Here is a 14446-nt window from a genome sequence, read left to right as displayed (position 1 = left end):
CCTTTCTTTCCGGTCTCCTAAATTTTACCGCAACCCCCTTCCGCCATTCGCGACGGTGCGCTGCTATGGCTGGCTCCTCTGCTGCTATAGTTAAGCTATGGTGGGGAAGAGAAGGGTGTAAAAAAAATTCCATGCGCCGCCCGGGAATCGAACCCGGGTCGCAAGAATGGGAATCTTGCATGATACCACTACACCAGCGGCGCGGATGAGAAACTTGCCTAGCCGCAGCTTTCATAAGCTTTACAAAGCAGAAGGGACGTGAAATTATGCACACAATCCAATTATGTGGTACCTACTGATGGTATCCACATTGATCTATGTGTGTATGTAATAATAGGCACCTTGTCTGTGCCTGTACTTGCACACGTGTGTTCACATGCCTTACAACACACTAATAAACAGTGCCTATATGCAAATTCATCATACAGTATTAGGTATAACATACACGTGCATTGCCCATAATTATAATTCTGTACAGTGTGAACATGCATTATATCAGCTATTTACGTAACAAATGTTCCCATATGCAAATACAGAATTATATATATGCATTGTGTAGAATTGTGCATAAAAGGCATAAATGTTAAAGCTGTGCATGTGTGTACAAATGCATAACTGGCATTGCATATTCACATATCTGCAACTGTATATTTGCAAGCAAACAGATTATACTGAATTTCATACAATATTCACATGTATAGAATTATAATTACAAAAACATCCATTGCAGATATTTATGTACAGAAATAAACATGCAAATAGTAGAATATTACATATTAAAATGTAAATGCACATCATATTTCATTATATATTCAAAGGCACATGTAAGATCTAATGAAAATGTAGAAGTATATCTACAAATGCATTGTATGATATATTCCTATTTATCAATATATTAATAAAGTATTATTTGACTATGTATGTAGAAATATATCTGATATCTGTTAACATAGAGGCATATATAACACACACACACAGAGCCCTAATCCTGGAAAGATACACACATATGCTTAGCGTTATTTACTGCTTATAATGTTAAACAAGTGTGTACATCTTTGCAGGATTGGGGCCTATATAGGTATGAAAATATGAAGATTATATGTGCATAGACACTGGAAATTTTCAAACATTATATTTAATAATGTATAACATTTAGGCAGATATTTTGAATATATTTATTTTATTTCATCCTGTTCTTTCTACAGGAGTTGTAGGCCCAGATCCACAAGGCTGTTAACTTGTGGACCCTACTGTCATGGCATCTTCACACAATTTAAAAACACGCACCATATATACCAACTATGCAAGATACAAATATACATAAATATATTCATATATAAATACAAATATATAAACAAAAAAACATGACATTTAGTTAAGACAACAGTTCTTCAGAGCTTAGCACTCAACCCAATTAGGTTCTGTGTGGAAAACTAGCAGGATGTTTATAGCACAATAGCCACAATCATGAATTCTGCATTCTCTCCCCTATCTTTCCTCTGCTACATCAACCCCTGGGGCCAGATCTTCCGTTTGTGTAAATTGGGGGAATACTCCAGGTGTGAAGCTGGCTCTGATGCTTATTTGGAGAGGGTGCCTGAATGTACAGATATGTTGGAGGTGTTTACCTCCTGGAATATTTGATGCTGGAACAAAACTCCCATTCGTGGCATGCAGGGAATGCAGAAACCCCTATGTGCCTGCTCTACTATGTCTTTCCTGCACCACCTCACCATGACTCCTAAATGCAGTAACCCTCTCTCTCTCTGTCCTGCGTGATTTTCACTCTAAAGACCTGATCCTGCAAACTATTCCATACCAATGGACTCCTGAACCTGTGCAGTGTGCTCTGTTGACTTAAGTGGAACTCTGTGCCAGTGTGAAGAGCCACTTGTATAGATTCAATTGCAGGACTGGAACCTTGACAGTAAAAAAAGTAAAATAATTTTTGCAAACAGCTGCAGCCAGGTCTATCTGGCTCTGACAAGCTCTTCTTTTCATAAGAAGTTAGCATAACGGACATAATAGTGAGGATAACAAAGCACTCCTGACTCGTTCCTCGATTAACAACAAAAAATGTCTTTGCTATCCTGGAATTAGTGTTCTCTGGCTCAAACAGATTATCACTGAGAACACAAATTTGTTTGTGATTGTCAAAAACAAGATTTTACCTTTAAAAAACAAACCTTTTCAAAGCCTATGTAAGTGTTTTTCTCTGTTCAACAAAAACGTTGGGTTTATTTTTTCTTAAAAATCAAGTAATTGCCAGCCACCTAGCACTAGGGGCAATCCCCTCAAAGGGAAAACAACAGCATGTGCATATGATGAGTTGAGGTACACCAGTAGTTCTCAAACTTTTGTACTGGTGACCAATGTTCCCTCTAATTTTTGACAGTCCGTGTGCGCAAAAAATTGCTTCTGTGCAAATTTTTGTGCTTCTGTGCAAATTTTTGTGCACGCGGTGTTTCGCCATGTGCGCGGTGTTTAGGATCTGTGTGTGCGTGCACACGTGCACAGCTTAGAGGGAACAGTGCTGGTGACCCCTTTCACATAGCAAGCCTCTGAGTGCAATCCCCTCCTTATAAATTAAAAACACTTTTTTATATATTGAACACTATTAGAAATGCTGGATACAAAGCGGTGTTTGGGGTGGAGGCGGACAGCTCTTGACCCCCTGAGGGGTCCTGACCACCAGTTTAAGAATCCCTGAGGTACACCCCGGGACCACACTACACTGCTAATGCACCTCAGTCCTGACCTGGAGGGACTTCCCCTGAGAGCCTAGTCCAGTCTCCCAAATTTATTCAATCCTGAGCTCCTCTGTTGAGGCTGCCAAAAAGGATGAGTTAGAATCAATGCTGGTGAGTTATTTTGGGGACAGGGACACCTGCTCACTGGGAAAAGCCAGACACCCACCTATGTCACCCATCAGACGAGAAAAAAAACACCCAAAACTTTAGTTCCCTACCAGCCAAGGGCTGGAATTCAAGTCCCCACCAGGCATAAGGGCCAGACACTGCGGTGATGGGTGTGCGCTAGGTACACTCTGAACAGGTTGTTACCCATCCAAGTGGGGCAAACACACTGCAGCCAGGCTCAGGCTGGGGGCTCCCTGGGATGCCCCCTCATGGGACGTTTAGGGGCTTCCCCCTGCCCTCCACTCATCCCTTCCCTAGGTCCCGCTGTCTTCCCGGCTCTCTCGCCTCGGCCCATAGGAAATCCTCCCCCGCCGGCCATCTCCCCTAGCCCCGCCCCCGCCAGCTGGGCGCCGCCTCCCGAGCACCTGATGGGATTCCTGCCCGGAGCGAGCATGCGGACCCGACTGCCTGCACCCCTGCTCCTGCTCCTCGCCTCCCTCTGGCGGGGGGCGCCGGGGGCCAGCGAGCTGCGCTACCCGCCCGGCAAGATAGGTACTGGGGGGCGGGGGGAGGCCTGGGGCCCAGCTGCGGGGGAGAAGGGTGGGGAGTTCAGGAAGGCTGGGGCCCAGCTGCAGGGGAGAAGGGTACAGGGGCTCTGGGGTGGGGGGGGTTCAGGGAGGCTGGGGGGAGGGGCACTGGGGTGGAGGGGGGTCAGGGAGGCAGGGGCCCAGCCGCAGGGGAGAAGGGTACAGGGGCTCTGGGGTGGGGAGTTCAGGGAGGCTGGTGCTCAGCTGCTGGGGCAGGGACTCTGGGGTGGGGGGGGGTTCAGGGAGGCTGGGGAGAGGGGGGAGGGGTTCTAGGGTGGGAGGGTCAGGGAGGCAGGGGCCCAGCTGCAGGGGAGAGAGATACAGGGGATCTGGGGTTCGGGGAGGCTGGGGCTCAGTTGCTGGGGAGAGGCTGGAGGTTGTGGGGGCAGGGGCTCTGGGGTGGGGGGGGTTCAGGGAGGCTGAGGAGAGGGGGGAGGGGTTCTAGGGTGGGAGGGTCAGGGAGGCAGGGGCCCAGCTGCAGGGGAGAGAGATACAGGGGATCTGGGGTTCGGGGAGGCTGGGGCTCAGTTGCTGGGGAGAGGCTGGAGGTTGTGGGGGCAGGGGCTCTGGGGTGGGGCTTTGGGAAGGCTGGGGGGAGGGGCAGGTCAATTCCTGGGTTTGGGAGACTACTGGTTCTGTGGCACAGTTGATGGTGAGAGGGGTGGAGAGATGGGTCTGGGGCACAGTTACTGGGGGGAGGGGGGCAAGGATAAAGGAGTCTGGGGACAAGCTGCCAGGGAGAGGGGAAGGGGGTGACTGGGACATCTGGGGTAACAAGGGCACACTGTTGACTCATATCCAGTCACTGTATGACTCATGTTCTCGTCCACTGTAACCCCCACGTCCTTTTCTGCAGAACTGCTGCCTAGCCACTCGGTCCCTAGTCTGTAGCAGTACATGGGATTCTTCCGTCCTAAGTGCAGGACTCTGGACTTGTCCTTGTTGAACCTCAGCAGATTTCTTTTGGCCCAATCCTCTAATTTGTCTAGATCCCTCTGTATCCTCTCTCTACCCTCCAGCGTACCACTTCTCCCAGTTTAGTGTAATCTGCAAACTTGCTGAGGTTGCAATCCACGCCATCCTCCAGATCATTAATGAAGATATTGAACAAAACCGGCCCCAGGACCGACCCTTGGGGCACTCCGCTTGATACTGGCTGCCAACTAGACATGGAGCCATTGATCACTACCCATTGAGCCCGATGATCTATCCAGCTTTCTATCCACCTTATACTAATACTCTCACTTTGCATGTTTTTATACTTATACTAATACCACTTTTCTATCCACCTTATACTAATACATCCTACAACGTATCGATGTGTTGTCTCCTGAATAATCTGTGGGCTTGTCTACATTTAAAATGCTACAGCAGTGCAACTACACGGCTGCACCTGCACTGTGACACTACCTATTCTGCTGGGAGGGGTTCTCCTGTCAGCACAGGTAATCCACCTCCCTGAGAGGTAGAATTCTTTCAGCGACGTAACACTGTCTACACTGGGATTAGGTTGGTATAGCTACATTTCTAAGGGGTGTAGATTTTTCACACCCCTGAGAGACGTCGTTACACTGATATAAAAGCCTAGTGTAGACCAGGCCTGAGTGTTTTTTTCCCCCCTTTTTCTTTCATTCATTTGCAAATGAGGCTACACAATCCACATCCCCAAGAGAGGGTAGTCTCTACCTAGCACTGTCTATGCTGGGATTTAGGTAGGCTTATACACGTTTATCTAAGGTATTTAATTTATCTGGCCCCCATTACTGCCATCTGAGTCCCACAATCTGTACTGTATTTATCCTCATCATGCCCTGGTGAGATGGGGAGAACAGCACTGTCCTGTTGTACGGCTGGGGAACTGAGGCCTGGTCTACAGTGGAAAGCGATACTTCCGTCAGGGGTGTGAAAAAACCACACCCCTGACCAATGTAGTTATGCTGACATAACTCCAGTGTAGCTGGAGCTCTGTCGACAGAAGGGGACTTCTGTCGACAGAGCTAACTTCATTCGGGGAGAGGGTGGCCTTATACTGACACGAAAACCCTTTCTCCTAGTGGAGCCTGCATCTACTCTGGGGGGGCTATATTGGCATAGCTATGCTGACATAGCTACACAGATATAGTCTTTGTAGTATGGGGATACCTTGAGAAACACTGAGAGCCTAAGGTCCAGGAAGTTAGGAGCCTAAATACTTTTGTGGATCTGGGCCTAAGCAACTTGCCCAAGTCCATCAAGTGCTTGCAAGTCCCTCATCTTGCTACCATAAATGATAAATATGAATTACTAATTGATGCTGCAAGTCCTGCCCTGCAGCAAAATTTGCCAACATTCCTGGAATGCTGAACCAGCTACGTGACACAGCCAGTTACATTACCTACAGGATACGTGTTACCATGTGGATGTGAGCAACTCATAATCATAATGGGTTTGTCTACACTTGAAATGCTATAGGAGCACAGCTGCGCCACTGTAGCACTTCAGTGCAGACACTACTTCTGCCAATGGGAGGGGATCTCCCATCAGTATAAGCAATCCACCTCCCGGGAGAGGCAGTATCTAGGTCGATGGAAGAATTTGCTACATTGGGGGTAGGTTGGCGTAACTGCGCCACTCACGGATGTGGATTTTCCCCACCCCTGAGTGACATAGTTAAGTTGACTAATTCTCTAGTGTAGACCAGGCCTTTGGAGTGGTTTCCTGCTTCTCTCAAATTAATGTTCAGCTGAAGGGTTGTGGCTTTAAATAATTTAGGGTGGGATTTTCAAAAGCACAAAAGAGATTTAAGAGCCCAAGTCATGTAGGCGTTTTTGAAAATTCTACCCTCAAAATGAAAACTCCATCTCTATAGTCCCAACAATAGAGACAGCACTGGAGGAAGAGAGCCACAATTGACACTAACAGGAGGGCTGCCTGAATTCAGAGACTTGGGATGTGTCTGTGGAAATTAACTAAAGTGGGGAAAATAACTTCTTTTTAAAATGTATTTTCAGCTGTTATCGGAGCTGGTATTGGGGGCACTTCAGCAGCCTATTTTCTACGCCAGAAGTTTGGGAAAGAGGTACAGATTGACGTGTTTGAGAGAGGGATGGTAGGGGGCCGTTTGGCTACTATAAACGTGGAAGGAAAAGACTATGAAGCAGGAGGGTCCATCATCCATCCTCTTAACCTACATATGAAGCATTTCGTCAAGGAGCTAGGTACGTGTCTTTTTCCTAAGGAGCAGAAGTCACTGGGCTCATTTCTTCACTCACACCAATGCAAATAAGGAGGAACATCAATTTAAGTCAATGGCTTTACATTGGTATACATGAAAGGACAATCCATCAGGCTGCTGTGACATACTGGGGTGCAATCCAGACCAGTGGAGGGCTGTGTCACCCCTGCCTTCTAACCTGGAGTGCCTTGCAATGTCTTGCTGATGTAGCCTCCAACCCGGACTACTCACAAACAGCCTTCCAGCATGCAGGTCACTCCCAGATGTGTTTGTGTAATTGCAGCCTGCCAGTCACACCCTGGCTCTCACCAGCCTGGGTTATACTGCAGGGTGATCCCAACACACTCCCAGTCCTGGATTTCCCCTCAGAAACATATGTCTTGTACTGTCCCATCCTCTCCTGGACAGTCCAAATATACTAAGTCTGTTAGTCCTTTAAGGGAATAATATACACTAGCCTATTATCTTAGAATTACCTGGACACTTTAACTTAAACACACTGGAAAAAACAATAAAACAAGATTAGTAACTACCAAGAGAGAGATTTTGAGTACAAGCAATGAGGCATAAAAGTTACAAAGGTTACAAGAAAAATTAAGATAAAATGCTTTCTAGTGCCTAATTTAACAAACGATATTGGATTCAAGCAAAGTTTCTTGCCATATGCTTCAAAGAGTTTTATTGACCAAACTCTTTGGGTCAGGACTCCTCCCACAGAGTCCAAAGGCTGTTTCCTTTCTCTCTTGGGTGCAGAGAATGAGGTGGGCAAAGGTGTGTTTGCTTTTTATAGTTTCAGCCCCCTCTTGAAAAACATTTTCAGCTGAGAACCAGGAGACAAAGTGTGTGGAAGGATGGTCTCTGCTGGTCTTTTTCACTTACGTGAGCTTTCTTTATTTTCTTGTTTCTCCCCTTCTCCTGGAGGTCTCTGTTTACTGCTTAAATGCAAATTAAGACAAGCATACACTCCTTTGTTCAAGACAGGTCCCTTTGACCAGTTTGTTGCTACGTGAGTCTAAACATGTATTTTTAACATCATACAGGGGAAATATATAACTTTATGCAGCAAGTTCAGGGGACAGGATTAGATAACCTCTTGAGGTCCCTTCCAGTCCTATGATTCTAAGTTGTTACACACATTTTACCATGACATTACTGATTGGCAAGTAAAGAGTTTTCAAATGATACCTCACAAGGCATATCTTGTACAAAGATTATTACAATAGTGTGTATAATGTGAACCCAGGGGTGTATTCGTTACATCTGCCCAACTAACAAAACGTATTAGAGTCAGTTTGGTGACTGTTATAAACAAACAAATCATGTGTATTACTCATGATATTATTTTAGAGGGTTGGGCCGCTTGATTTTTGTTTATAGGCTTTTTTGCAAGATCCCTCTATTCCTTCTAAGTGTTTAGGTGCTCTTGACTAAATGGGATGACCACAGCAAAATATCTAAGATATATTGTAACAAATCCATGAACTTCCTGGTTATTGCTATACTGTATACCACAGCCACTCTGAATTTTAAAGCTAGACAGAGACTAGAACTCAGAGCTTCTTGATTCAAAGCCCAGGTTCATAGTGCTTGAGCTGAAAGGGAATCTCTGTTAGCAGCTAGGGGCCTGTTTGAATAGCTTTGATTCTCTCCACTCAAAGATAAATACTGAACATACACACTATCCTGCTCATTACGTTATCATTTACTTGAGTTGAAATAATCCTGGTATAATCTTAGAGGAAGTCATTTCGAACTCCTGCACTCTTGGGGCGCCACTCACATTTTTCAGAGCCAGCTTTGTTGCTAAGATTTGTAAAAGGAAATAATAAAAATCTAGAGACAGTGTGAACTGATAAGTCAAAATTATCGCACTTGTTACTGCTTATAATGATGCATCTTGTATGCTTCCTGAAGCAGTACAGTGCAATAGATAGACCTAATCCTTTTTAAATTATGCCAGCAGGCCCTGTTAGCTTATGGCAGATATTTCTTTCCTTTGCAGGACTTTCTGTTCCTGAGAACCGACATGGCCTTCTGGGCATTTACAATGGAGATGAATTTGTATTTGAGGAGAGTAGCTGGTACATTATCAATATTCTGAAACTTCTGTGGCATTATGGATTCAATCCTCTGCGAATGAACATGTGGGTGGAAGACATCTTGGACAAGTTTATGAGGTAATGATATAAAGCCTGAACTAAATTAATTCTCCTGCTGGAGTGATTAAAAACTGGTAGGTACTATCTATGATGATGAATACTGTGGAAACATTTAATAAAGGAGTGGCAGTTGAGTTTTCTTTTTCTTGACCCTCTTTCTGTTTCTCTTATGTGATCTTCTTGGGTCTTTTTTCCTACGAGCGTACGTCACAATATAGCTAGGGCAACCCAGGATTCATTCCTCATGGCAGTGGGGTGATATCTAAGAGTAGTTTTTGTTGCCTGCCCTTTTACTTTGTAAACTGTTCTAATTAAAACAGGATTACCATTTAAACAGTGCTACTTTGTAGTAGTAAGCACAAACACAGCAATCACCACTTGTACATTGTACAATGTAAACCAGACAATATAATTTTGAGCGAAAGGAGTCATCAGTACAATTTGCCCTAACGTAGTGTGTCCATCACACTGGCATTTGGGTGCATAAAACACAGAAACAGGCGTTAATTTATAACTGCCTGCAGTGAGCAAAAGTACCCACCCACTTGGAAAGAAGTCAGGAAACTTATGAAAAGACCCAAAAGGGCTTTGTTTTAGATGTGTTAGGCTATGGTTTGGCTGGCAAGATGAGCCTTGTCCCTTGTTTCTGAAGGTTAAGAGATTCTGATGGTCCCATTGAGAATCCCTTGTCTCCAGTTCCCAAGAACGCCCCTCCAAGGACTATCAGCACGAACACTACAGCTGATCTCAGTTGTCAGGAGGGAGCAGTGGGACAGAAGACAGAATCTAAAATGGTCAGACCCTTCCGCATACTGGTCTTTGCAGAGAAAAACAAAAAACTGGAACTGCACTCAGAATTTTTGCTATTTCTGTAAATGTTTTTCATTTACAGTAAGTCAGTGTCTGCAAATCAATTGTTCTGTGCTAATCTGTATAGTCCAGATTAGTCTTTTATTAATTGATTTATATGTCTCTCTCCTTTTGGATAAAGAATCTACCGCTATCAGTCTCATGACTACTCCTTCAGCAGCACGGAGGGCTTGCTTCATGCACTCGGAGGGAATGACTTTATCCAGATGCTGAATCGGACCATTGATGAGACTATGCAGAAGGCTGGCTTCTCCCAGAAGTTTATCTATGAGGTGGTTACTCCAATCATGAGAATCAATTACGGCCAAGGTGCCAACATTAATGGGTTTGTAGGTGCGTGTTTAATTGTCTTCCATACTTACATAGTTCTGTTTCTGCTGGCAGATGAAGCTGTCATTAAAGGGCTGGGTGTTGTGACCTCTGTTGTGCTATAGTGAAAACTCTGGCTTCATTGTTAGGATTCTTGCTCCCTAGACATGGGTAGGCTTTGAAGGCGATGCATTCAACCTTAAGGAAAGGGGGATTACTTCTATTGCTCAACAGTATCTTCGCTCACTGTGATATTCTGATAGGAAAGCAAATTGTTCAGTAGCTGTTTGGTACCATTATTTTTAGCAAGTTTTGTGTGTCACTTTCCTAGCGACCTATAGTTTTCTTAGCTCCATTTTACTATTCCAGCCCTGAGTGAAGATCAGTCCCCTGCTTAATTCAGTGAATGGGATGTTAGAACAGTGTGTTTGGAATTTCATTCTCTTCCCTGGCAGGCGTGGTGTCTTTGGCAGGTGCTGACTCTGGACTTTGGTCAGTAAAAGGTGGCAACAAACTTGTCTGCACTGGCCTTCTTTATGCTTCCAAAGCACAACTTATCTCTGGCACAGTTATCTCTATAGAGGAGAGAACGCGGCCCAAACGCACAGGTGAGGTGCACTCGCTTTCTTTGGACTTAAGAGGAAAAGGCTTTAAAACTAAAGATCGGCATATGCTGAAACATTTGGATGCCCATCTCAAGAGCCCTGGTATTCAGGTCACTACATACATATAAGGCCCGTCTGATTTTTAGGCCTCTTATGAGGAGTCAAATTGGGCACCCAAAAATCACTAGTCTGAAAGACTTGTTCTAAATTATGTCAATAAAGGATCCGGTGTGCAACATGTGACGCAAAAGTTTAGTCCAATAAGGGAAAATTTCCCCCACTCTCTCCCCACCTCTCCCCCCAAAAATCTAGTTTACAAAAGCATTAACCCAAAAAAATACACTCATGTCCTGTTGCCAGGAGGATTCTGCATTTTCTTAAAATTTTTTTTTTTTTCCAGGAAGTACGGTTAAGCTGTATGAAGTGAGCTACAACTCTGCATCAGGGTCAGCTACAGACATGTACGATATAGTTCTTATTGCTACACCACTGAATCGTAAAATGTCCAACATCACCTTCCGAAACTTTAACCCGCCTCTTGCACAGTTCTCAGACCATTACCATGAGATGGTGGCAACTTTTGTTCACGGGCGCATAAATGCATCCTTCTTCGGCTACAAGGACCCATCCCGCTTTCATTTAGCCGACATTGTCACAACAGAAAATCCCAATCTATTTATCAACAGCATAGGTGTTGTGTCTCCTGTCCAAAACACACACGAGGAAGTGAAGCAACCCATGGGACCTGCCGTTTGGAAAGTGTTCTCGAAAGAACCTCTCACCAAGGAGCAGATGAATTTGCTTTTCTCATCCTACGACTCTGTGAAAGAGAAGAAGTGGCTGGCTTACCCACACTACAGTCTCCCGAAGAAATGCCCACCTATAATCCTGCATGATAGAATATACTACCTTAATGGCATAGAATGGGCGGCAAGTGCCATGGAAATGAGCGCAGTTGCCGCCAAAAATGCAGCCCTCCTTTCTTACCATCGCTGGTATGGAAACGTGGACATGATTGACCAGGAGGACTTAAATGAGAAACTCAAAACAGAGCTGTGAGTTTTACCCAGGTATGAGCGGCAAATCCCTGTGGCTGATGAGTCTAGATTGCCCAGTGAGGGCCAGAGGAAATTAATCATGGTATTGATCAACTGCTACATCTTTCTGGCCCACCTTACTATTAAAAATGAATATATGGCAATATTTTCCCCTCTAACCTGATACAGTAATCACAAGTGTTACCTATTACAATAGTGAAGGTGGAAAAATTCCAGAGAGGTGTAGGATTTTTAAATTGCTCCTTCTCCTATGTATTCTGACCCCAGCTCAGGAAAGCACTTAAGCATGTGCTAAAGCCCATCCCTATTCAAGATAAGCACTTAAGCAAGTATTTAAAGTTAAGCATGTGCTTAAGTGCAGTCCTGAATAGGGATACGTTCCTGGATCAGGACCCGTTTATGTACAATCACCTAGGCCCCGATCTTGTTGACACGTAAGCATGTGGTTAAGTATTTGCAGGAAAAGGCCTTAGTGTCTCCTGTGGTGTGACAGAAACTCTTAAATATAGGAAAAAGGCAGAGGGATGTGGAGCCTGGTGTAACATATTAATGTTATTTTAAAAATTGACAAAATCAAATTCTGAAACTAGCCTGTAAGAGGCTGTCTGGTCCCATGTTATTGGCTCACTTCATTTCCAACTGCTAACCTTTAAGTCCAGTACAAATTAATTCCATGGTTTCCTAATATAGTATCAGCTTTCCTTAAGCAATTGCTTTTGTTGCCACAGGGGTCTTATGTGAGTAGAAAGAGGCAATGCTCTACCATCTGAAAAGGTTTTGAGAGCCCTTTTACTAGATGTGACTTTGCTTCTTTTAAGGAAAATAATTTTAAATTGGTTTTAAAGGGGTTTTCTGTATTTAGTTTTAAAGTGTGGCGCAGTCTGGGTGCATGTTCTGTAATATTGATTTTTTTCCCCCCATTCTTCTTCTAGCTTTATTGTAATCTTTGAAGCCAAATCTGTAAAACAAATAAAAGGAAGTTCTTCTTCACACAGCCAACCTGTGGAACTCCTTGCCTGAGGAGGTTGTGAAGGCTAGGACTATAACAGGGTTTAAAAGAGAACTAGATACATTCATGGAGGTTAAGTCCATTAATGGCTATTAGCCAGGATGGGTAAGGAATGGTGTCCCTAGCCTCTGATTGTCAGAGGGTGGAGATGGATGGCAGGAGAGAGATCACTTGATCATTGCCTGTTAGGTTCACTCCCTCTGGGGCACCTAGCATTGGCCACTATCGGTAGACAGGATACTAGGCTGGCTGGACCTTTGGTCTGACCCAGTATGGCTGTCCTTATGTTCTAGTGTTAGGTTCTACAGTAGAGAACCTGAATATAATTTGGATAACAGTGAATGTGGCTTCTTCCCAGCTGAAGTTAATATACAGCTTTGAAAAAGGCCCTAAGTCATGGGCTCACCAGGAACTGCAATTGTATTTTTTAAAGTTTGGTTATTCATACATTGTCAAAAGGTAAGATTCCAATCTCCGTACAGAGTACTTGTCTGACATGGCATGTATTAACAGTACTGTAATTTATTTTAAAGCATGCTTTTCAGGTGAGTGAATACAGGGGGTATTTAACAGGAGAAAGAATTTTTTTTTATAGAGGGCTACAGTAGGAGCATGGGAGATGGTGTGAGTGCTACACATGATGATAAACACATTAATGCAACAGAATTCTAACTAGTCACAGTGGTTGAGACACACCAGAAATGTTATGAAAGTCAGCAGTCAATAAAATCAAAGCCATGCCAGCTATGCAGTAAAAAGGGAGATCCAAATAATTTTGGGATTTTACTTTGTAAATTGGGGGAGGGATTGAGGGGGGGCTCTTGTTTCTTTTGATTGCACACCTTGTGTAAATTCTGTTGCTTGTAGGACATAGGGCACTAAGGCCATATTTTTACAAGTGAGGTGTAGCAGTGTTGGGACTCACCACTCAGAGCCTCTTGCTGGTCACCCTCGGGAATTAGCTCAGTCCAGTGGAGCGCCCTCTCCTGGTGGTGTCACATCCGTTGTCTCACCCTCAATTGGTGTGTGGACCCGCATTGCTCCCAACTCGTAGCATCCTCTTTGAGCCACTGCCCTCCGGCAGTGCCTCTTAGTCCCTCCTCACCCCATTCCGGGGGTGTGTTTGTGTGTCAATCAGCTGTCCCTCTGCACCCTGGTCAATGTGGGCAACTGCACCCCCAAAGTCACACCCCTCTTGGCAGGGGGTTGGGGCAGCCCAAGACGGCCACTCCTGTCGGCCAGGCGTAAGGCAAGGAGGATGGGGGGGGACCCAGGCCTGCCCACTACTCTAGGTCCCAACCCAGGGACCCTCTAGTGGCAGCCATCCTGCCCTCCTTCTCTCCCTCCATCTGTTCACGTCCCTGGGCCATTTCCCCTTTGGCCCCCTTGCATGGGCCAGGCCCTTCCCCTCTAGAAGGCCTGGGACAGACTGACTGCTTGCTCCCTGAACAGCCTTTTTATAGGGCTGAGCCGGGCCCTGATTGGCTGCCAATAAGTCCTTTTCTGATTGGCTGTTTGCCTGTGCAGGCCTGCTGCAGCCCCCTCTAACATGAGGCTAATTTAAATGTGTTAATTCTCGATAGCTTTACAGCTTACACAGACTGATCAAGCACAGTAAATCTAACATGTCTTAACTAAATCTTATTTGCTTTAAATACCAGAGCTCCAGAGAGGTTATGAAATGTTTGCAGAAATACATGGTTGTCAGTGGTCAGTTTTTTTTAAAAATCAGGCTGCTTTAACCAATTAGTGAGCTGAAGTCCTACAAGTAGTTTAA

The 14446-nt window shown here is 44.8% G+C and overlaps 1 protein-coding gene and 1 non-coding gene across 4 annotated transcripts; one reads left to right on the top strand and one right to left on the bottom strand.

The window, feature by feature from the left end:
* Positions 1-132: 132 nt before the first annotated feature.
* Positions 133-203, bottom strand: TRNAG-CCC (transfer RNA glycine (anticodon CCC)). Its single transcript has one exon. It is a non-coding gene; the product is annotated as a tRNA-Gly (tRNA).
* A 2937-nt stretch (positions 204-3140) lies between these two features.
* On the top strand, positions 3141-12654 carry PCYOX1 (prenylcysteine oxidase 1). Of its 3 annotated transcripts, XM_005285221.5 has the most exons (6): positions 3141-3410; positions 6436-6642; positions 8662-8836; positions 9810-10021; positions 10453-10605; positions 11003-12654. In XM_005285221.5, the coding sequence occupies exons 1-6, from the start codon at positions 3287-3289 to the stop codon at positions 11659-11661; spliced, it is 1530 nt and encodes a 509-aa protein (XP_005285278.1). In that variant the 5' UTR covers positions 3141-3286; the 3' UTR covers positions 11662-12654. The 3 variants fall into 3 exon arrangements, with proteins under 3 accessions (XP_005285278.1, XP_042696195.1, XP_065440484.1); XM_042840261.2 differs by lacking the exon at positions 10453-10605 and having other exon boundaries at positions 3250-3410; XM_065584412.1 differs by lacking the exons at positions 3141-3410; positions 6436-6642 and adding an exon at positions 7424-7538.
* The last annotated feature ends 1792 nt before the right edge of the window (positions 12655-14446 follow it).

This window comes from Chrysemys picta, chromosome 2 (assembly GCF_011386835.1).
Source record: "Chrysemys picta bellii isolate R12L10 chromosome 2, ASM1138683v2, whole genome shotgun sequence".
NCBI classification, from domain to species: Eukaryota; Metazoa; Chordata; order Testudines; family Emydidae; genus Chrysemys; species Chrysemys picta.
The sequence above is the reverse complement of the archived record's forward strand: the minus strand, read 5'-3'. Positions and strand labels throughout refer to the sequence as shown.

Bases quoted from the DNA above. Each gene is read 5' to 3' on its own strand.
- PCYOX1 (XM_005285221.5), top strand. From the start codon at position 3,287: ATGGGATTCCTGCCCGGAGCGAGCATGCGGACCCGACTGCCTGCACCC. The intron at 8,837-9,809 runs GTAATGATATAA...TTTTGGATAAAG, and splicing joins ATCTTGGACAAGTTTATGAG to AATCTACCGCTATCAGTCTC. The intron at 10,606-11,002 runs GTGAGGTGCACT...TTTTTTTTCCAG, and splicing joins AACGCGGCCCAAACGCACAG to GAAGTACGGTTAAGCTGTAT.